Genomic DNA, 24,441 nt, shown 5'->3' on the forward strand with positions numbered 1-24,441 from the left:
TTTTTTTTTTTTTTTGCCAGTCAAGGTTGGTAAAATACATATATGGTATTCAGTTAAATCTATCTGATCATACATATCAGCAATAAAAGTAATTTTTATATCAACCATGTTTTAATATGGAATTTTTTTATTGTCTCCTTTGTTATATTTATTGTCTCCAGTGTTATTAAAAACACTGTTTTTTTTTTTTAAAGGAAGAGCCATCACTGTCTGTTCTGATGGCATCAACCCTAGAAAAATCTATTATTTTCCATGTGGGTAGATCTATCCCACTTAAGACATTTCAGTGGTGGCCAATAGTACAATTCCTTATTTATCTTACTATAAATCTAGGTATTTTTTTACGGGGGCTGTTTAAAGAAAGATGCAATGCTGAGAGTTTTAGAAATGTTAAAACCAAAGTAAGATAGTTACATGCTTGTATGTTCTTATATTTCCCACTCACAAATTATAGATATTTACACCTGGCATTAGACCTTAATGTCTGTTCATCCACATCTCTTATTTTGCAATAGCAGAGTTAAAATTCAGAGAAGTGAAGAGATTTGCCTAAGATCAAAGTAGTGATTTCTGCTTCAATCCTATGTGACTGGGAAAAATGGTGGTGCCAACGGTAAAGGAGAAAAAAGTGAGCCTAAAACCACAGTAAGTTTGAGTAACAGAATTCTGAGCTCCCGTTGTATATGGTGGGCTTGACGTGCTGAGATAATTCAGATGGAAAATAGAGTATTAGAAATATATGATTGAAACTTCCCTGCAGTAGACAGAAATGTAAAAATTAACTGCATGAAGTAAGATTTGAAGTTGTGAAATTCAAGAGTCATTTATTCCACAAATATGTATTGAGAATGTACAATTCTCCAAGAAAGTAAACCTAACATGAGTTTTGTAGCTTGAGTGTTTGGGGAAGGTCAGAATCCTTTTCATTTCCTAAATTCATGACTATATATTAATGAAATTAATTTAGTTATTTATCCTTTGATTGTGCATATGTGTATGAATAGCTATTATGTTATACTCATGCCACATGTACACGCTTGTAAACCTATGTATGTCCAGGCGTACCTTGGAGATATTGCAAGTTTGTTTCCAGACCATCCCGATAAAGTAAGTTATACATTCTGATTTCCCAATGCATATAAAACTTATGTTTTGACTATACTGTATTTTAAGTGTGTAATATCTCTATGTTAAAAAACTATATACAAATGTTAATTAAAATGTTTCATTACTAAAATATACTAAGTATCATCTGAACCATCAGTAAGTTACGATCTTTTTACTCATAAAGTGTCTTTTGTCGATGTTAATGGCTACTGACTTATCAGGATGATGGTTGGTAAAGGTTGAGCTGGTTGTGGCCATTTCTTAAAATAAGGCAAGAATGTATTTTAAGTATTGATCGACTTTTCCTATTATGAAAGATTTATCTATAGCACGTGATGCTGTTTGAGAACATTTTACTTATAGTGGAATTTCTTTCAAAATTGGAGTCAATCCTTTCAAACCCACTGCTGCTTTATCAACTAAGTAAGTGTAACATAAGTCCTTTAGCAGGACTTGGTGGCATGCACCTATAGTTCCAGCTGTTCAAGAGGCCAAGGCAGGCAGATCATTGGAGCTCAGGAGTTGAGGTTGCAGTGAGCTATGATGCTACCACTGCACCATTGCCTGGGCAACAGAGTGAGATGCTATACTTGTCACTTAGCAGGTAGGGCACCAGCCACATATACCAGAGCTGGCAGGTTCGAATCCAGCCTGGGCCTGCCAAACAACAATGACAACTATAACCAAAAAATAGCCAGACGTTGTGGCAGGCACCTGTAGTCCCAGCTACTTGGGAGGCTGAGGCAAGAGAATCACTTAAGCTCAAGAGTTTGAGGTTGCTGTGAGCTGTGACACCCTGGTACTCTACAGAGGGGGACATAATGAGACTCTGTATCAAAAACAAAAAGTAAATAAAATAAATAATAATAATAATAATAATTCCTTTGTTGTCATTTTAACAGTGTTCACAGTATCTTCATCAGGAGTAAAATATATCTCAAGAAACCTGTTTCTTTGCTTATCCATAAAAGCAACTCCTCATCCATAAAAGATTTATCATGAAGTTGTAGCAATTTAATAACCACGTCTTTAGCTACATTTCTAATTCTACCTGTCTTGCTCTTTCCACCACATCTGCAATTACATCCTCCACAGAAGTCTTGACTCCTTCAAAGTCATCCTTAAGGTTTAGATTCGACTTCTTTCAAATTCCTGCTAATGTTTCTAATTTGACCTCTTCCCTTCTCTTGAATCATGAATGTTCCTTTTTTTTTTTTTTTAATTAAGTAATTTGTACATGGATCATGAATACATGGCATCTGGAACGGTGACTCCTTTCCAGAAGTTTTTAAATTTAATTTTCCCAGATCCATCAGAGGAATCATGATCTATGGAAGCTATAGCCTTATGAAATGTATTTTTCAAATAGTTAGACTTCAAAATAGATATTACTCTTCAATCTGTGGACTGCCAAATTGACGTTGTGTTAGCAGGCATGAAAACAGCATTAATATTTTTGTAAATATTCCTGTATATATCCTTCAGAGCTGTTGGGTGACCTGGTGATTTATCAATCAATGAGCAGTGTTTTTTTTAATTTCAAAATTTTAAGGGGGTACAAATGCTTTTGTTACATAGATACCTTGTCCAGGTTTTTAATGTACCCATCAACAGAATAGTGTTAATTATAGCCAATAGCTCAGGTTTATCCTTCACCCGTCTTCCACCTCTGTCCCTTCTTGGTTTCTAATGGCCTGTACATCTCTTTGTGCACTTATGTGTCCACCATTTAGCTTCCAATTACTAGTGAGTACATATGGTATTTGTTTTTCCATTCCTGAGATACTTCACCAAGACAGTGGTCTCCAATTCCATCCACGTTGTTACAAAAGGCATTATTTCATCCCTTTTCATGACTAAGTAGTACTCTGTGGAGGGGGGTGGGGTGTATCACATTTTCTTTAGCTAGTCATGAATGTGTGGCAGTTAGGTTGATTTCACATCTTTGAGATTATGAATTGTGCTGTAATAAACTTTCGAGGGCAGTGTCTTTTTAATAAAATGATCTCTTTTCCTTTGGGTAGATACCCAGTAGTAGGATTGCTGGATTGAGTAGTAAAGTCTACACTTATTTCTTTGAGGAATATCCATACTGTTTTCCATACCGGTTGCACTAATTTGTAGTCTCACTGATAGCACAGAAGCTTTTGGAAAAGACTTTTTATACTGAGCTATAGGTCTCAAAAGTGGGCTTAAATTATTCAGTAAACAGATGTTCTGTCGGCCAGGCTTTGCTGTTCCATTTATGGGGCACAGGCAGAGTAGATTTAGCACAGTTGTTAAGGGCCTTCAGATTTTCAGAATGGTAAATGAGCATTGGCTTCCGCTTGAAGTCACCAGCTTCATTGGGCCTCACAAGAGAGCCAGCCTGTTCTTTGAAGCTATGAAGCTGGCATTGACTTCTCCTCTCTTGCTATGAAAGTCTTGGAATCCTTTTCCGATGAAAGTCTGTTCCATCTTCTTTGACAATATCTTGTTTAGTGTAGCCATCTCTATATCAATTATCCTAGATCTTCTATAAAGCTTGGTTAAGCTTTTACATCCATATTTATGACTTCATTTTGCACTCTTATGTCCAGGAGATGATTATTTTCCTTAAACTTCAACAACCAACCTTTGCTAGCTCCAAACATTCCTTCACCTTTCTCACCTTGCTCAGCCTTCATAGAGTTGCAGAGAGTCGGGGCCTTGCTCTGGATGAGGCTCTGGCTTGAGGGAATGTTGTAGGTAAGTTTACTCTGTTCAAACTATTGGACTTTTCTCCGTGATCAGCAGTAGGGCTGCTTTGCTTCCTTTCATTGATGTGTTCAGTGGAGGAGCACGTGTAATTTCCTTCAGGAGATCCTCATTTGCATTCACAGCTTGGCTGCTCCGTACAAGGCATCTAGCATTTGGCCTGTCTTGGCTTTTGACTTGCCTTCCTCACTAAGTTTAATCATTTCTAGCTTTTGGCTTAAAGTGAGAGACATGCAAGTCTCCTTTTCATTGAACATTAAGAGGCCATTGTAGGATTATTAATTGGTCTAATTTCAATATTACTGTGTCTCATGGAACAGAGAGGCCTGAGAAGAGAGAGTGAGACAAGGGAGCCTGCCAGTGGGCCAGTCAGAAGGATGCAGAGGATTTCATTGAAGTTCACTATCTTTGATGGATGTGGCTCATGATGGCCCAAAGCAATCTCCATAGAAACATCAAAGATCACCCATCACAGATCGCCATAACAGAGATAATACTAATGAAGATGTTTGAAATATCGCAAGAATTACCAAAATGTGACACAGAGACATGAAGTGAACACTTGGTGTTGGAAAATGGCACCAACAGACTTGTTCAGCACATGGTTGCTAGAAACCTTCAATGTGTAAACAGGTGCAGTAAAAACAAAGCACAATGAAGTGAGGGATGCCTGTGGCTGCATTCCTTACAGGACCCAGGATAATGCTTCTCAAAAAATATGTGTTTAACAAATTTTGTAAGCGTGCTTTTTGGAAGGGCAGCGGAGGAGGTGGATATTTAAAATGTAGTTTAGGAGCTTGACAAAATGGCTTAATTTTCATTTGGAACACAAGTAAAGAAAACTGAAATGAGCGAGGTAATCAGTGAAAATAGTATAGACAACTGAATATGTTCATTAAAGTACATTAGGAAATCAAACCAGAGTATTGGAAACGTTCTATGGTATTGAGATGTGACATATACAGGGATAAAACAAAGTTCAGGCAGAAAATTAGATTAAGGTTAGTAGAACTAGAATAATTAGGTGCTTCAGTGTGATGGCAAGCGTTACGACGCAGCAGTTAAAAACACATTTGAGGGAGTCAGAGACGTGGGTTCAAATTATTTAACTTGAAGCCCATGGCTTAAACTCAGTTTCTATATGCCTAAAAGCGGTGATAGCATTCCCTACTTCAGGGGTCTGGCGGAGGGGAATCCAAAGAGTAGCCGACTAAAAAGTCACACAGTGATCAGTATATTCATGAGTTCAATAAATAGTGTTTTCATTATTTTTCTCAGAATATACTCTCAGGCTCTCAATGAATTCTGAGGTTAATTATAATACAAACGTATGAAAGTATTTAGCCACACCCGTAATTGCTATCAAGGTGATACATAATATTGCCATAGAAAAAGCAAAAATAAAGATACATTATGAACAGAGCATGAAAAATTCACAGTTACACCAATGGTCAGGGTTTGGTATTGACACCCAAGTGAAAGTGTTGAAAGTTTCATCATTTAGGCCATTTCAAACTTGCTTCTGCCACACTCCGGGAATCCTGTGGTTAAATTCTGATCCTTTCCACTGGTTACTGAGTTCTGCCGTGCACAGACCTGCTATTGACTCCCCTGTTTCCATGCACAAAGCCGTTATTCACTTCTAGGAAAATCGGTGGCTGTGTGGAGTTGGATAAGAACTTGGCCTACAGTGAGTGATTTGAATGAATGAATTTGCAACTGGCAAGAAAATACAAACATATGCCACATTCACTTGGTACATTCATGCTTCAAGACAACTCAGGTAGCACGTAAATTCAGTGTAAACGCCAGAGATTTTCAGCACAAACCCTATTACAGAGTCAACCTAAATCTTCAGGTAGTCTTGTTATATAGAAAGAACAAAGGAAAAAAAAAAGAAACAAACAACTACTTCTCATTGGGATGTACAAGATTCTCTTTGGATAAAGTTGTATGTGACTCTTGATATTTACAGTGTGACTCTCAGAAGGCAGGACTGACAGTCATGTTATAGGCTAATTGAACATCTGTGAATATATTGGTTTTCTTTTACACTAATTTTTTAAGCTAGCCTTTATTGGCTGGATTGATACTGGAATACTTGTAAATTAAGTGGTATCCCTCACTTTTTGTAGGCAAAAATACAACCAAACTGTCTGGTGGCCCATTTGTGTGCTGGCACCAAGTGGGAGAGAATCTGAACTTTCTCCTCTTTCCAGTAGCAAATTTCTTCTCTCGATATTATTCCCTGTGCAGTTTTTAATACCAGAGACACTGGCCCTTTAAAAGGGAAGAGATGTTACGCTTTTGACAGCTTTTCTCTTCCACTGACGGAAACAATAAAAATAAACATGAAGCTGTCGGAATGGCCTCTGCTTGTATGTCATTTGCATGTGATTTCCTTTGCTTCTCTAGATAATTGAATTTATTCAGGCAATTTATTTTTTTAAATGTGTAGTCTCTGTGAATGGAAACATCTTAACTGAAGACAACCCCTTTATTTCCTCTTAATGAAATATAAACATGTATGTGCTCACTTGGGTTAGAACCAGGGGAGTAGAAGGAAAATAATGGGAAAACCAAAAGTGTCCTGTTTAAAAAAATAATAATAATAATTGAAGAGATGCAGTGTGACTCTTGTAACCAAATATTTTGTCTTTGTGTTCGTTCACCCTGTCTCTGTTCGAGGTCCTGAGGTGCTCAGTGGGGGCTTTTAAATTATTTTTCCCAGTTTGATGTTGCTAAGTATAATGAGTGGATAGCAAAGAACTTGTGTAAGAAGACTCTACTTATGTGAATCACCTAAGATGTAGTCAGTATAGCAATACCTGGTTGGTGCCCATCCTGAGACTCAGTCTGAATGCATTTTAGGCTTGAAGAAAAGGACTATTTAAATTGAGCGACCTTAGCCAAAAGCATAGCTTTATAATACAAATAAAGCCTATATTCTCCTAGTGTTAGGAGTATAAAGAGTCCTTGATTTTATTGTGTGGGTTAGATAGCACCAAGCCAGTATTGCTTCGGATGTCAGAAATATCCAGGGATATTCAGAAGATAGGAATTCAAGAAGAATTGTGGAAGAAACAACACATCCATCCAAAAATCCAAAATGATGGGCGGTGCCTGTGGCTGAAGGAGTAAGGCGCCGGCCCCATATACCCGGGGTGGCGGGTTCAAGCCTGGCCCCGGCCAAAACTGAAAAAAAAAAAAAAAATTAAAAAATCCAAAACGATTAGTCTCCTTTTTATACTTCATAGAGTTTAGTATAACTTAAATAGAATTTCGTTTTTATATGTATATTTTCCCCAGGTTTCCTTGGCAAAGTAGTTTACTAATAGCATCACCAACAACCCAGCATTCTGAGACAATGTACACTGTAAGAGAAAGTTGTTTCAGTTTCTAATTTTCCCTTTTATTTTCACAGTATTACCTTTCTGTCCTACTTTATAGTCTTACTTCCTAGAATAATGAAATCCTTTATTCTTACATTTTTGTTTTAGAGGCTTCTCATTCTCCCTTTCTCTCTGTTTTGCATATTCTATATGTGTCCATTTATATGTTAAGTTTTTTGGTTTTGTTTTGTTTTTTAACAAAACATCCTTCATCCCTCACAATCAAAAATCTACATGGTAAACCCAAGTTGTTGAAGAAGGTATTACCTACTTACTGCCATTTTTAGACATATGTGAAGAGGGCTTAGCCATTTGCTCTTCTCCCAACGGACACTCTCTGAGAGCTTATGACCCAAAATGGATTTAATCATTCACTGGAAAGAAACGCTTCATAAATCATCATTTTACAGCCTTTATTTCTTCGCCAGCATCTTGTACTTTCACACATATGTGCCTTCTGATGTTTCACATACAAATTTTGAAATCTCATGTAATAATCTCATCATTCGGATCTCCTGAGGGAGATTATTACTTACTGGGCTGGGGTCAGAAATCAGGGCTAAATCTCAAGTTATAAACTAATTTAGTTAAGTGGGTTTATTAACACTTTCTAGATAGACTGATTCTACTTTAAAAATTACCTATTTGCCAACCATGTGGTCAGTACCATAATCATTATTTCAACTTCTCAAGAAAAAACAAACAAACAAACAAAAAAGGCTCATGTTTATCGTTAACTCTTTTTCCCTTATTTTCAATCTAATAATTTTTATCTAATCCTATCATTACTTCAAAGTGTCCTTAGGATTTTATTTTTATTTTTTTAAAATGTGTTGCCCTTCTCATAGGAAAGTAAAATAAATTGTAAGAGAACAAAAGAATAGAAACAAAATAATGAAGTATCTGTAGGCATATCCCCCCAACACACTTGCACACAGGCTCATGAAATAACAAACAACACAAATCTCCCGAGGGCACCATCAGCCAATACGTACATTGTGCACAGAACATCCAACCACCTAAAAGTGTCTATTCTTAGCCTATTTCCATAGAACATTCTTATTCCCATCCCTGTTCCCATTGAAGTTAATGTCACAGGGCATGGATGGTGTGGCCGAGGAGGGAAGGGCCATGTACTGGGGAATGTGAACAAAAATAATTTGAATATATGCAGTTTGAAAAAAGCTCCTTGCTGAGTGCAACCTATTTTCCCAAACAGTTGATAATCACAGATGACAGATAGATTTGATGGTTCTTTTCAACTCTCACTGCTACAATCTAGTGGAAGGCTTTTTATTGTCACATACGTGTCATGGTAACAGTTCTCTATTCAGTAGAGATCCTTACTTTCTCCTCTACCCAATTAATTCTACATACCACTGCTAGGCTAATCTTCCTAACAAGCTACTTTAGTGGAATCGCTCGCTATAGAATCAACAATAGTTCCTCGCTGCCTGCCAGGTCAAATGTAAACTCCGCTACTTGACTTTCACGACCCTTCATGAAATGACCTTCCTTACGTTAGTCAGTCCTATTTATTATTCTCTATTTCTTTGGCTTAAACCACTTCCTTCCCTGGAGTGTGTGTGCACCTAGACTATAAAATTTCCCAGATGATGCCTCTGGGAATGCTATATATCTTTTCCATTCTGCTTAGTTCTTCTACGCTTAGACCAAAAGAGTATACATAAAGATTTAATAAATTAATAATTAATTCCGTATTATTTATTGAACACTAATAACAGGGTCTAGGATACCTGATGCATAATCAGACATGGTATAAAAAGAAAATTAAGTAAACAACCCCAAAGCCGTGTGCTTAGTGCTACGATAAACAAGCTTCCATGTTTCTTTGATTTCCAATATTCTCTCTTCTCTAAACTTCCTTTACATGTGTAATTTGCTGCTCTACAAATTAGCCCTTATTATAGTTGTTATGATTACTAATTGTTTCATGTGCATTTCAGTGCTTCTCAAATTTAATTTAAACTCTTCGAGGAGAGAGAAAATCAGCTTTATTTTCTTTTACCTTTGGTATCTCTCAAGCACTTGAAGTAGTTAAAGAAGGCAGGGTGGACTGATGATGACCAGCAAGGGTTTTAAAATTGGATCTTGAGTTCAGTTCTCCAGTTTGCCATTTCTTGGCCTTACTTTGGGTAAATTAATCTCAGAAACTCAATTTTCTCCTATGTTAAATAGAAAGAAAATTCTTCATGGAATTTTTCTGACAATTATAAAAGATAAAGTTCAGAAAACACTTAGAACACTGCCTTTAAGAACTCTTGAGTGGTAGTCGTATTTTTTTTTTTTTTTTTTTAGTGAAATGCTAGTGAATTTAAACCAATTTTGTGTATTTGGTCAGGAAAACTACCTAATCATACAGAGGTATTTTAAAGATTCTTTTAAACTATGAAACTAAAATAGCAAAAATCTATAAACAGTATTGATCATATAAACTTCTTGAAAATAATCTTTGCAGACAACTTAATGTTTTATGTGAAAATACCAATGTCTCAGTAATTTTGTGAGCTATGGAATTATCCTCCCATATTTACCGAAGTGGCCTCAATAATTCTGCTTTATGATGGGAATAAATAATTAAGCTAGTTGAGAAATCTTGTAAGAGCGTATGGACTGCTCAATGCCCGAGCAAACTTTTAGGATGAAAACAGAAACTTGGGCTTCCCATATTTCAAATCAATGCCCAGTGTCCATTCATGTGAAATTTTCCTTATGAAAAAACAAAACAAAAGAAATGCTACTTTTATCCTAAGTATAGCACTCTACTGAAAGTCTTAATTAGTATAGAAAATCAGGTCCCTTAGAATTTTTTAGACTAGGAAGGTGGAATTAGTCCAATAGCTTAACACAGTAGACTGACTTTAGGCTGTGAAATTAACCTGATTTAGTGAGGACGCCTACTGCCCACAAGGGGCTCAGGTCAAGGCACTGCCGACATACAGAGAAGCTAGCAAAAATGAAAATGCATATTTCATCTGTTCTTCCTCTTATTATAACTATTGTTTATCCGTACAGTGTAAAGGAACCTAAAGGATTTATTTGCCAGAGAACCTAGTAGTGCTAATGTCCTCACAAAAAAAGAAAAATCTTGATTTGCCCATCTCACACGAAGAAAGAAAGAAGTGAAAGAAAAATGCAAATATGGCATACTAAGGAACTGGTATCACATATTTATGAAAAAGTAATTCATTAGTTTTAATTTATTTCAAATTTTCAAAGTTTATTTTATAATGGGCAGTAATTGAGTATTTCTTTCTTTGATCATTTTAGAGTTGTCACTTTGTAGATAATCATGAAACTGTGAATTTTGAAAGTGGAATATGCAACAGCAATAAAAGCCCGCTGACACCACACGACATTCTTTTCTTTAAAAATAATCTTGGGGGTGGGAAACAATTATAAGAGGGGCTTTACCTAACAAATGCAATCAGTATAACCTAATTCTTTGTAGCCTCAAGGAATCCCAAACAATAATAATAATAATAATAATAATAATAATAATAATAATAATGTATGTATTAGGTTATCTTTTAATGTGGCTTATACTGAAATATTTTTGAATTATTCTTTTTCTTTTTTTTTGAGACAGTTTTAAGCTGTCACCCTGGGTAGAGTGTTATAGTGTCACAGCTCACAGCGGCCTCAACTTTTGGACTTAAGTGATTCCCTTGCCTCAGCCTCTCAAGTAGCTGGGACTATAGCACCTGACACAATGCTTGGCTATTTTTTGTTGTTGTTGTTGTTGTTGCAATTGTCATTGTTGCCTTAGCTGGCCCAGGCCGGGTTCGAAGCTGCCAGCCTCGGTGTACATGGCTTGTGTCCTACCCACTGAGCTACAGGCTCCGCCCATTTTTGGATTATTTTTTAAGACTGTATTTCCATGGGGTGTGCAGAGAGAACCCTGAAACCACTTGAATATGCAGTTTAATTTTTTAGTTAGAGTGGATGAGAGAAAAGATTGGCCTCTCCCTAATTTCTTCTTCTTCTTCTCCTTATTTTCCTTGCAAGGAGCCTGTTTGTTCTTTTAATTTTCGTATATTCTGTGTTTTCTTCCAGTGTTTTATACTAAACACTCATGTGACTCTTAGGTTTTACGTGTTATATCACTTAAAATAACAAACACTCATCTAGCTCTTGCTGTCTCCCAGTTACCGTTATATGAATTGCAGTAACTTGTACCACATACATCAATTTATGTGAACCCGCCACTCATATAACCCATAATGTCTTCACTCATAATCCTCTAAGAGCTCAGTGAGGTAGGTGGTAGTACAATCCCATTTTACAGATGAGAAAACCGAGGCATAGAAAGATTAAATAACTTGTCTGAGGTAACACAACTCGTCAATTTTGGTCATACCAGGATTTGAACCAAAGTTGTTTGGCTTTGGAATCTCTTCTTAACCCATCTTTCTGCCAGCTCGCAAGATAGCATTCAAAATATTTTTATTGCATGAAGTAAAGGGAAAATTGAGTGAATGAAATAATTTCTTTTTAACATTTAATTAATCTCATCACTGTTAAAATCTGGAGATAAATTTTATATTGATACACATATGTATGTATATATACGCACATATAAGTTAGTTATTGATTACCCTATTTACCGTATCAAGAAAATGAGGTGTACTGAGTTTAGATAACTTGCCCAAGGTTATGCAGTTAATAAATAACAGTCTGGATTTGAACCCAAACACCCTGACTCCAGTTTGCTTAACCCTACCTTGTGCTGTTTTATCTTACTGTATAGGAGACCGCTGTCTGTTTTATTTATTACAGGATATGTAGTCAGTTTCCAGTTACAAGCAGTGCTAGCAAGCATGTGACTTGTTAACTTTACTGAGTGTCTATTCTGCGTGAGATCTGCATTCATGGCTATGTGCGATAAAAAGAAGTCATTTCTCCTAGTTTCCTTATCGCCAAGCAACTAACTTAAATATTTTAGCACCCAGATCAAAATCTGAGGAATTCCGCATGTCTCATTTCTTCCTTTAGACTCAGGGAGGAGTGAGAATGTGTGTACTCAAGTTTACTAACAATTACAAAAATAGTATTCTAGAGACTTCATAGGAACATGGTAGAATTATTAAATATAATCTATGGTTAGTTAGGATACATGGTACATTTATTGTAAATGAGAAATTCTAAATGGGAGTGTTTTGATACGTAGCCTAATTTTTGTGTAGAAACATCTTATGGTTGACCTTTGAGCCCTCAGGGACAAGACCATCAAGTGTCTTAAAGTGTATCTGTGAGATGTTTAAACATGAGTAAGACACAGCACTTACAAATCAGCGGCAGGAAGATAATGAGGTTGTCACAGCACAGAATGCTCTTTGTTTTTACAGGTTCTATTAGTTAATGTATTAGCAATTCTCTAAATGCCACTTTTGCTTATTAAGTGGTTTTGAGAGCATATGAAAACATACGTTTTATTCCTGAATGCAGTGTTTCAGAAACTCTCAGCAAATGTGATTCTGCAGTATTTAACAAAAAGCAACCATTAGACCCTCTGCTACATAACTAAGAAGAGATTTTTCTAAACTATTTTGCCCCTCTGTGTACCGTATTTTATTGATAATCCAAAAAGTTGCCCTCAATTTTTAGTTTTGTTCCCTGGAATTAAATTAGATGATAAAGATGATAGTGATTTAAAGAACAAAGTAAACCTACTGTCATATGTTTTTATACATATTATAGAAGAGGTCAAGCTATTAATAAATTGAAACCAAATTTTTGGTACATTTCTAAAAACAGTATTTGCACAATGCAATTTTGACAAAAATTTTAGGTGCTCTAATCTGTACAGTTAGTTAAGAATCAGCAACATAAGCCTGTTTCAACAGATGTCAAAATGGCTATTAAAAAAATCAGACAGCATCATTTTCCTCCCACATGTGTGGGGTTTTTTTTGAATCCCACACGTGATGCTGACTCTCCACCAGGCTCCTGCCCCACCTTGCTGCCCCCAGCGACCCCCATTCTCTTCCCTGGAATATATTACCATTTCTGTCCTCTCAAATTCTGTATGTCTCATCCCTTTAATGTCTTTCTTCCCCACTGCACCTTTTAATCTTCTCCCTCTTTCCTCCTTTCCCTATTTTTCTTTCTTTGACTCTCACCAGTTTTTATTCTAACAATGTTCCGCAAACTTTAGCATGAGGTTGTTAGACTTCATCTCACCGGGAATGCTTGTTAACATCACTTCTTATTGGGCCTCACCTCCTGAATTTCTAATTCAGAAGTCTGGGGTAAGGCCTGAAGATAATGTACTAAATATTCGCCAGTGATGCCAGGAAGGTTGGTTTGAGGGCCACTGTGAGAATCATGTTTATACAAATCACCTGTCACTAAGCTACCTATCACTCTTCATTGTTGTTTAGTACCATTTGAATGTACTTAAAAAAAAATACTTGGAATAGTTATTTATAATCAATAATCACATGTAAGCCTAAGCTAACATTTCATCTCAATACTTGGCAAAAAAACACAAACCAAATTAGACTTCGGCTGAATTTCTGTCCTGTTGAAAAGCAATCTTTTAAAAGGTCTATATTTTTAGGTATTGAAAAAATATCAAACAGCTCTTACTTCTATTTGCACTATCCTTAAATACACAAGAAATTTCTGAAATGTGGACAGATCTTATACTTTTTTTTTAATATGTGCATATTATTTTATTAAATAAAAATAAAGGTTAAGGAGGAGAATTAGCATCTACTGTGCATCTACAGCATGCCCCTCATTTTACACGTATTTTTACATTCAATCTTCAAGTGACATTGTCAGAAAAGCCCCAGTTTGCAGATGAGGACTGTAAAGCTGAGAGAGGTTATGAAACCTGATCTCAGTCAGGTACTAAGTAAAGAAGTAAAAGGAAGGCCACACTGGGCTCACCAATAACTGCTTGAATCCAAATTCTTCAGGAACAATTTTTTGGAAGAAGCAATCTACCTTTTAAAACTTTTATTACAAAGTTTATTAAACAAAATTTCTTATGCTGCAAAGTATATTTTCCTAAAGGCAATAATTTTAATTTTTTGAAATAAAATGGAATCACTTTTATAAAGTGATAATATTTTGCTTAAAGTCGGTGAGACCTGTCACTATTTATAATACTAGCTCTACCCCAAAAGTGGGTTATATCTGTAGCTAAGAAGCAAATTAATCTGTAAGTTTTCTTACATATTCTTTAAAAATTAGAGCTCAGCTAGACATAAAATACAGAGCTTTTCGTAGATCATAGAATAAAAAAAAAAAGCCAGGTATCTACTCAGAAGAAAAAAAAAATCATATCATCATATGCACATTTGCACTTGAATGTTTATAGCAGCTCAATTTGCAATTGCAAAAAATGTGGAAACAACCTAAGTGCCCATCAGTCTATGACTGAATACATAAACTGTGGTACATGTATAGTGTGGAATACTATTCAGCTAAAAAGAAAGATTGTGATTTCTTATCTTTTATATTTACCTGGAAGGATTTAGAGGAGTCCTCCTAAGTAAAATATCACGAGAATGGAAAAGCAGTGTACTCAATATTAATGTAAAAGTAGTAGGTCAACCACTGCAGGCCCAATTGAGAGAAAAACACATTTAAATTAAAGAAGGAGGGAAGGAGGACAGGGTGTGATAAGCTGTCCCCTCTCAAGTACAGTGTAAGGGTATATGACCTACCTCCTGCAGCTTGGACTTGACCTAGCAAATGCAGACTATGTACCCTAATTGTATGTACCCTTATATTAATTTGAAATAAAAAAATAATTAACAACAAAAAGAAACTCTGTTTAAGTACCTTAGAATTTCTATCCATTTTTTATATTATAATAATCAAATGTTCTTAAAGATTCAAAATACTAATTTTCAGGGAATTTCACTACCAAGAGACCATGTAAAGAACCTGTCGTTCCCTCCTCCCTCCCCCCCCCTTTTTTTTACTTTTTTCTTTTTTTAATTTTAAATTATTGGATCTAAGTACACATTAAGATGCTCTTTTTTGGACAAAAGTTAAAGAAAGACTTTAAATTGGATGGCTTTAAAATCAGCTGTAATTATAACAAAACTCTGTTCAGAGGTCTGTCTGCAAGTGATGACTTTAGTTTTGTAGGAATTGGGAACTGGCCATATCTTGTTCCCAGAATACTGAATTTAATCATATTAACGAAAAAAAAATAGCTTTGTTTTCTTTATTGAGTTTTTTTAACATGTTGTTTTTTTATCACAGTGTCTTTATTAAGTTTACATCCTGTTTTCAAGAACACTAAAATTTGAAAATTGAGTTGATACGACTTGCCGTCAAAATTGTAACACACATTTACAAAAGTTGACAATTCTGTCTTGCATTTCACATTTCTGTGTGTATTATCATCGTAAGGTGTTTGCTAAAATAAGAAAACAGAGCTTGTCAGATGTATTTTTGTGTTTATTACTGTTTTTGAAGACAGAATCTGACTCTTGTCACCCAGGCTAGAGTACAATGGCATCTTCATAGCTCACTGCAAAATTCAAATTCCTGGGTTCAAGTGATCCTTCTGCCTCAGCCTCCCAAGCACACACCACCATGCTCAGCTAATTTTCCTACTTTTAATAGAGACAGGATATCGCTCTTACTCAGGCCGGTCTCGAACTCCTAAACGCAAGCAATCCTCCTGCCTTGGCCTCCCAGACTGCTGGGATCAAATGTGCAAGCCATCATGCCCAGCCTATTTATTACTTTTTAAAGAGTAAGTGTATTTCTAAATTTTTATCTTAGGAGTAGTATAATTTTTACTGACACATATACCTTTAGTGAATCTTAACAATGAAAGCTATAATTAAGGCTTTTTGCAAATAACTGGTTACTTAAAATCATCTAATTGTATATATTGATTAGTTTATAGTACCTGTACTATACAGCTCATAAGAGTTCCTAGGGGATTTATGGAGTAGGTGCATAGCTGGAACTATGAGAATAGAAAATTAACTTTATGAAACTTGATGAAATTGTGTGTGCAGGGGCCTGAGTGTGCATATATTTACATGCATATGTTTTTGGAGAGCATTTATAGCTATCATCAAGGGATCTGAAATACAAAGAAATCTGCATGATTTAGGGTGGTTTCATGCGGAAATTTTATGAAAAAATATTTTGATTAAGAAAACTTCAAAAATAACTGAAAAGTTTTTCATGCAACAGTATTTTTTTCTATTACTAAATTAAGCTTGGCACCTCCTTATTTGACAGAAAAAGAAATTTTTACATGTAGCAAAATTCCATTTCAACATTTGTGAAAGATATATTTTTATCCCCTGTTGACATAATTTAAGGAATAACCAAATAATGTAACTTTAAAGATATTTTCAAAATTTTGTTTTACCTTATCGTACAAGAATAGCCCATAGCTAGAAGAAAATAATCGCATCAAAACTTGTTGAGCGTGAAAGCGCCTTTTTCTGTGTTTCTGTAGTTCACTTTATGGTGCCTCTACGCAAGACCAAAATTAATAAACTTGAATGCATGAGACTCTAATTAATGGTAGTCTAAATCTAGCTGTTTTCCAGGTTCAAAACTTTATTTTACTAGAATGGCTACTAGAGATGTCCACAGATTTTATAAAGCTGGTTAAAAAACCCATAAACTCCTGAGTACCATTACTCTGATTAGTGACTTAGAAATAAAACATATGTGTTTTATTTAAATAATTCTTTAAAACTTAACGTATGGGGTCAGATGTGGTGGCTCACGCCTGTAATCCTAGCACTGTGTGAGGCTGACATGAATGGATTGCTTGAGCTCAGGAATTGGAGACCAGCTTGAGCCAGAGCAAGACCTTGTCTCTAAAAATAGCCGGGTGTTGTGGCTGGAGGCTGAGGCAAAAGGATCACTTGTGCCCAGGAGTTTGAGGTTGCTGTGAGCTATGACGCTATGGAACTCTACCTAGGGTGACAAAGTGAGTCTAAAAAAGAAAAGAAAATTTAAGGTTTTTTGCATGTGACATAAACAGTATGGCCATTTATAAATCTGGAATGTAGTTAATTTAGTTGATTTAAATGTATCATTTCTTTAGTAGTTGAACATACTGAAATGGAAACCTCATTTTCATACATAAAGAAGACAATAGGTCTTATTCACCCATAACATGGGTAGATAGATAGAGGTATAGATTTTTCATTTTTAAAAAAGGAGCCATAATAACCCTATGGTTAGGAATGAGGGCTCTGGAGCCCAATGAGTTGGGGTTGATTTTCTACCCTATCTTTTATTAGTCTTGCGACTTAAGGCATTTACTGTAGTTCAGTTTGTGTGCTTCAGTTTCTCCAACTATGAAAGGGAAATCATAATTAAGCTCGCCATGAGGATCAATTAATTAATGCCATATATATTAATGCATGTAAGTCACTTTAAAAAGTGCCTGCCACAAAGTATTGAATAAAAGCTGTCCTTCTTATTAATTATATTTTGATGAATCGCATAGCAGATATACTATTTTTACTACCCTGTAGTAATTTAATTTCAGTTTATAGGACTGAGAAGTAAGGATGATATTATTTTTTTCTTGAGACCAGAAGTCAAGGTTGAAATGTCATTTGAATAAAAAACAGAAACATGTATATGTGGTCATTCCATATGATCGCTTCTTTTTCAAATAATTGTTCTTGGCTGGGCATGGTGGCTCATGCCTGTAATTCTAGCACTTTGAGAGACTGGACAGAGGTGGAAGGATTGCTTGAGCCTAGGAACGCAAGACCAGCCTAGACAACATAGAGAGACCCCATCTCTGCAATAATTAAAAAATTAGTTGTATATGGTGGCTCATGCCTGTAGTCGCAGCTACTCATGAGGCTAAGGCAGGAGGATCGTTTGAGTTCAAGGAGTTAGAAGCTGCAGTAAGCTGTGATCACACCATTGCACTCAACAGAGTGAGATCTTGTCTCGTAAAAGAAAAAAAAAGTAATTATTAATTACCACATTGTATAAATTACAATGTAAAGATTAAGGTTGAAATAATATTTCCCTTGAAGCATTCATGGCAAAATGCTATCTTTAGAATGAATTAACAAGAAGACATTCAACAGTCACAAAGTACATATCATATGGGAGGATAGTCGGGGACTGTTTGTCTTCCCAAGTCTCTAACCCCCTTGCCATTGGTTTGCAACGTTAGGAAGGATAAGTCTATGACGATATAAGTAAGTTGGGCAGACTCTCCTTTTTCTCTTGGTTGCAAAGGTTTCAAAGAAGACAGAGTTAAGTTTGTTAAGGAATAATGAAGGAAGATTATCAACTTCACTCTGAAAGCTTAGAATCTTCTTTGATCAAAAGATTTTAGAAGTCATACATCCCAAATCTTGGAGCTTATTTGAAGATATAATAAATACTGAAGCTTGTCTTTAGAGTTCAACAACTTGATGAAATGTAGATGACTGGTCTGGACCATTTAGGCCCTTGATAGTTGACCCTCTGGATATTCCCTGACACCAAAGTGAAGAGAAATATGCAGTCATTAAATTCAGCTGTGGCAAATGCAGTCCCAGGGAAGAAACTGCAAGAAAGATAGGACTTCCATGACTGATGACTGCGCCAGCACTCTCTAACAAAGGGTAAATGAGCAGTGGAATCCCGCCCTGAAACAGCTGTTAACTATACGAAACTGTTAAATGGTGCCAGAGGCTGCAATGTAATCACTTAGGTGAAATAGTGAAAAGGTAAATATTCCCGCTTGAAATAGCCATAATTTTTAATTAATTAATTAATTCTATACTGGTCCAGCAACTAAGTTTAGCATCCTTGTGACATATGTTAAACTTACCTTCCTTTTGAAAGTGTAAAAAAGTTAGAGACATGCAAAATGGGATACTTTATTTGTATATATTTTGTGATATTTGGATAGACTTGATTGCATACAAATTTGGGTGCTGTTCCCTCTAGCGATGGTATGCTGTAGAAAGATGTCTGTCCTTTTTAATCATGGCAAGTAAAGGTGGGCTGCCAAATTCTCGTTTCAAAACTTTGTCGTCACCTAATGTGAAAACGAAGTACAAATAGAAATGTTCAAAGTAAAGCTAACATGGGTATGTTTCTGCTTTTGGCCTTGGAGAGGTGTAACAGAAAGATCTTTTGTGGAAAATGAATACAAAGATTTTGCTGTATTTTTATTTATACGTGACACTGAGCTAACGTGTATTATGAGCCACTTAGAAAAACATTCCTGTTAATTTACTTAATGAATTTTTGATTGTTCTCTTTAGGGGTGTGTGTGTTTTCATGGTTGCTTGTGCTGATGTTTGGGTTTTAAATAAATAATTCCAGAAATATACCTTCACTTCACCTGCAGGGCTGGTCATTATTACGTTGTGCTTATTTGATTTCTAAATCCAAGTATATTGTACACCAATTGCAGAATATTCGGTCAACGTATAAGGCTAGTTAGAGGGGTATTGTGTAATGTTTGCAAAAAGTGGAAACCATTTGTGATTTGCAAATGTAATGTAGAAGATTCTGTTAGTGAACTTTTTTATTTTTGCTTTTCCCCCAAGCCCCTGATGCATCCAGCAGACCGATGATTTAACATACCTGTTGTCCCTGTACTCACGAATTTTGTCAACAAAAAAACTTACTAACAGATTATGTTTGTGTTGATATTTCTATTAATCTACTTTTTAAATTAGAAGACAGTTTTAAAATCAAGTATCTTAGTATATTTTTAAACTAGTCAAAAATATTATCATGAACTTATCTGTCATTAGATATCAACCAGTGTGACTGGTCCCCTTTCTGGAGTCTACAGATCCTATTAACATGACTTAAATAGGTAAAGAAGAAATGTATCAATAGGTATAATCTATTATCTGGAATATGAACTGGACACACAGTCTAATTTATTTTAATGAAAACTTATAATGCTGTAGAATTAAGAAATATAGTTAGGGTAAGACTCTAAGATCTTAAGTTTTATTTATTTATTTATTTTTCAGAAAATCTCTGTTCTGTGATTTGAATTGAAAGATTGTGGAAGAGACTAGACAAGGGAAATCTTTAAGTAGGAAAATTAATTTTTTCTTACTTAAATATCATTCCTGGCAGCGCCTGTGGCTCAAGGAGTAGGGCACTGGTCCCATATGCCGGAGGTGGCGGGTTCAAACCCAGCCCCGGCCAAAAACCACAAAAAAAAAAAATAAATAAAATAAATAAATAAATAAATAAATATCATTCCTTCTGAAAAAATTCTGAAAACTCAATTTAGTGTCTTTTATCAATAATAGAACCCAAATGTTATACAGATTGCCAGAGCTGTGCTAGGAAATGTGTGTGTGTGGGGGGGATTAGGATAATAGAATATACAATGGTTTACATTTTAGAATTCTAGAATGAATGTTTTTCATTCACATATACACATGATTATGAAGAGTCAAAAACATTTGTTTTATTGGGCAAATAAAGCTTTTTTTGCCCTATAAAACAAGTGCAAAGTAGCAAAGATTATGACAGAGATAGTTCTTTAAGGTAACAAATAAGATTAGAAAATGAATTTGCAATATTCTTGTCTGATGTCAGAATAACCTGTGTGGTTGATGCTTTCTTAAAAGCATGAGAAGAGGGCGGAGAAGTAAAACTCAAATCAGAAGTACTAGCAAGAAGAGACAGCTCCTGAAAATGAAAATAAAGTATAGGTAGCATTATTTGCTTAATTATTCCAACGTCATGAGGAAGTTTAATACAGATGACCACTACTACATCTAATGTTCAGAAAAATCTGACTCAATATATCTGACATAAAACTAACACAAAAGCAGGAAAACAGACAAAGATAATCGATGTAGACTTTAAGATTATTTTGCAATTTGTTCTCAGTTTAAGGGAGAGAATCTCCACATTTTGGATTCTCCTAGGATCATGGACTTATACTAGCGCTAGGCGGCAAAGTGAAGTTATTCTTTCTTGGAATTTCTTTGATGCTTTTGCTCTTGCAGAGGGACATTTCCCATTTTTCTTAAACGTTTCCGCCGAGTTAAGACACAGAACCAATTTTTTTTTTTTAAAGTGACAAATTTTAAGCAAAAATGTTTCTTTTAACTTTGCCTTCTCTTTCAGGAAGTTGATGGCAATAAAGTTATGTCTTCATTTGCCCCACACAACTCATCTACCTCACCTCAGAAGGCAGAAGAAGGTGGGCGACAGAGTGGCGAGTCCTTGTCTAGTTCGGCCCTGGGAACCCCTGAGCGGCGCAAAGGCAGCTTAGCTGATGTTGTTGACACCTTGAAGCAGAGGAAAATGGAAGAGCTCATTAAAAATGAGCCAGAAGGTAAAGGCTGGGAAAGAAAACCAAGTTGTTCTTCTTTCCTGATTGAAATATTTTGATTTTCACCTTTACTTCAGTTTCTTGATTTACACTCTTTAACTGGACCAAACTGAAAGCTAGTGCTATGAAGATGGATTTTCTTTTTCCCAGAGACACTTAAGCATGTGTATCTCAATTTTTTAAAATCATTAATTTATGTTGTGATGTTATTTTCACACAGGAGTAAGTTGTGGTTGATTTTTAAAGATTGGAGAATAGAACGTGCCAGGTGCCAAGATGGCCCAGAAGTGTCACCTACTTGCCAAACACCTGCAGTATAGTTTGGTCATGTCTATTATTTCTCTCCTCAAGGATCATGTTAGAATTTTATAGCATTCCGAAACCTGTATACATGAATACATTTGATCCCACCTTGATAGATAGGTCTATTTCTTACAGAGATCAAAACGAATGGTTTACCCTATTGTATATTTAAAGACTGGTGATTCTTTAACTGTTGGATATACTTAAATTCCCATTTATTCAAATTCCTAGAAGCTCTCTTTTAATATTTCATCTTCCAAATCTCTTTGATAGTTGCCAATAGTAGCCTGCAGGTGATGTGTCTTAAAATTCAAGCAAATGAACCACTGAAACAAAGGCTGTAAAGTGTACACACATCTATAATTGACGTTCATCTTTTATGCTACAAATGTTTACTAACTCCTGCTTAAACCTGCGTCCATCCTAAGCATGAGTTCTACATCCCACTCAAGAACATGTCTCCTATTTCAATCAGGTAGAAATTTAAAGCTCAGGCACAAAATAAACAGACTGCCATGCACAGACATACTTTCCACCAAAAATATACACACATTCCACACAACAGTGAGTTGAGTTCATCTCTTGTTGGTTACAACACTGATAAATTATGAATATATCTGACATAAAATGTATGTGAACCAGTATGTTTGGGAGTCATGTGGTATTAAATGTTTTGGGGTCCCTATCAGATGCCTGGCAAGTACCTGGATTTTGGCTAAAACTTTTGCAATTCTCACCATCTTAGAAATGAAAGGTGATTTTAGATATCTTCTTGTCAGCCAGAGACCTCTCTGATATTTTTTCTTACATCCCCTCTCTTTCTCGTGGAGGTAAAAATGGAGTTTTGAGGAGGATCCAGATGGTTTTATTGTTTTCATATTTGGGGAGTTTTCTTGCTATTAAAAATATCATAGTTTCTTATACTAAAAATTATCTTCAAACATAAATAAATTATAAGAAAGAAAACTAAAATCTCCTACAGTTGTAGCTTTGTGGTATGACTCAGCCTGATGATGAATTTCCTTTTCATCCTTGTGTTTACATATTCTGCTCGCTTCACACGATTAGCTTTATCAGTGCTTCCAATTATGATTTTTGAACTTTATGATGATGTGAAAGCAATATGCACCCAGGAGAAGCCGTAGTTGAATTCTGATCTTTTTCCGGGCTGGCAAGATGTAGTAGGACACTTTCTCCTAATGCTGGGCAGCGGCCCTGAGCCACAGCCTCCGGTCAGCCACATGATGCAGAGGGCAAACAACTGATCCTCCGTGGGGCACTCTGTTGCCAGGTGACTTGGGCCAGCTGCAAGCTAATATAAGCGTTCGGAGCACATTTAAGGTAGTCTAAGCTAAGCTACAAGGTTTGGCAGGTCAGCTGTATTAAAATGCATTTTTGACTTCACAGCATTTACAGCTTGCCGTGGGTCTATCAGGATTTGCCCCCACTATAACTAGGGGGGCATCTGTACTTGTAAAATTATTTTGCATCCTCTCTGTTTCACTTAACATTCTGGTATGAGAGCATCTCCCGTCATTAAATGTACCTTGAGAAAAACTGGCTGCCACATATTCTAAAGTATGGCCCTGGTTTGCTGCTATAATTCAGACATTACTTCGTTTTTCAGTTAATAGTCTTTATGTTTTTAAGTCTTAGATTTACAGAAAAATGAAGCAGATGGTACAGAGTTCCCATGTACGCCTTTCCCCTGTATACACAGTGTCCTCTTATTAACAACTTACATCGGCATGGCCTCTTGGTTATAATCGATGAACCAATATTGGTACTTTATCATTAGCTAAAGTCCCTGGTTTACTTAGATGTTCATCAAGTGTGCCTGTTCTGTCTTAAGATGTAATCAAGCACCGCACCTTACACGGAGTTGTCATGTCTCTTTAGGCTCCTTTTGGCTATGACAGTTTCTCAAGCCAACCTTGGTTTTGATGACCTTGAAAGTTTTGAGGAAACTATTCAGGTATATCGTAGAACATTCCTCTGTTGGAATTTGTCTGATGTTTTTCTTTTAAATTTAACTGGGGTTTAGGGAGGAAGACCACGAAATAAAACACTGTTTTTGTCGCCTTGTATCAATCTCGTGCTTTCCATGTAATTAAGAATGTCGATGTTGATTTTGATCATTTGGGTGAAACAGTGTTTGGCAGGTTTCTCCTACCTCCCTTCCACATCACAGCCTTCAAAAGGAAGGTGCAATGTGCAGCCCACACTTACCCAGTAGGGACTCCCTGCTTCATTAGAATTAGAGTATTTACGTCATTGCCTAATTTATTTGGAGTTCTTCTGCTCGCCAGCTTCTTATACAGGTTGGACAGTTAAGTTCACAAACTCATCCTAGAAAAAGTGCTACCTACCTCATTGCTAAATATCACAATGGTCACCTTCGAAGGACTCCCCTTGGGAAGCTATGCACTGATGCCAGAGCCTCGTCCACCCTTCAAAGCAATTTTGGGACTTTTTTTTTTTTTTTCAATGGCATCAGAGTTGTCATTGCACCAGGCTTGACAATGAAGTTTGCAAACTCATCCTAGGAAAAATGCTTTAAAATATAGACTAAGTCTGAGCATTGGTGCATGCTTCTCGGAG

General features: G+C 36.0%; 1 protein-coding gene across 3 annotated transcripts in view; it reads left to right on the plus strand.

The window, feature by feature from the left end:
• The window catches only part of SOX5 (SRY-box transcription factor 5), a 439,900-nt gene that overhangs the window by 82,224 nt on the left and 333,235 nt on the right, over window positions 1-24,441 (plus strand). For all 3 annotated transcript variants that reach the window (XM_053556184.1, XM_053556185.1, XM_053556186.1), the window contains one exon: window positions 21,330-21,540. In XM_053556184.1, the coding sequence (XP_053412159.1) occupies window positions 21,330-21,540 (211 nt within the window). The remainder of the gene's footprint in view (window positions 1-21,329; window positions 21,541-24,441) is intronic.

Source organism: Nycticebus coucang, chromosome 12, assembly GCF_027406575.1.
Source record: "Nycticebus coucang isolate mNycCou1 chromosome 12, mNycCou1.pri, whole genome shotgun sequence".
Lineage (NCBI taxonomy): Eukaryota > Metazoa > Chordata > Mammalia > Primates > Lorisidae > Nycticebus > Nycticebus coucang.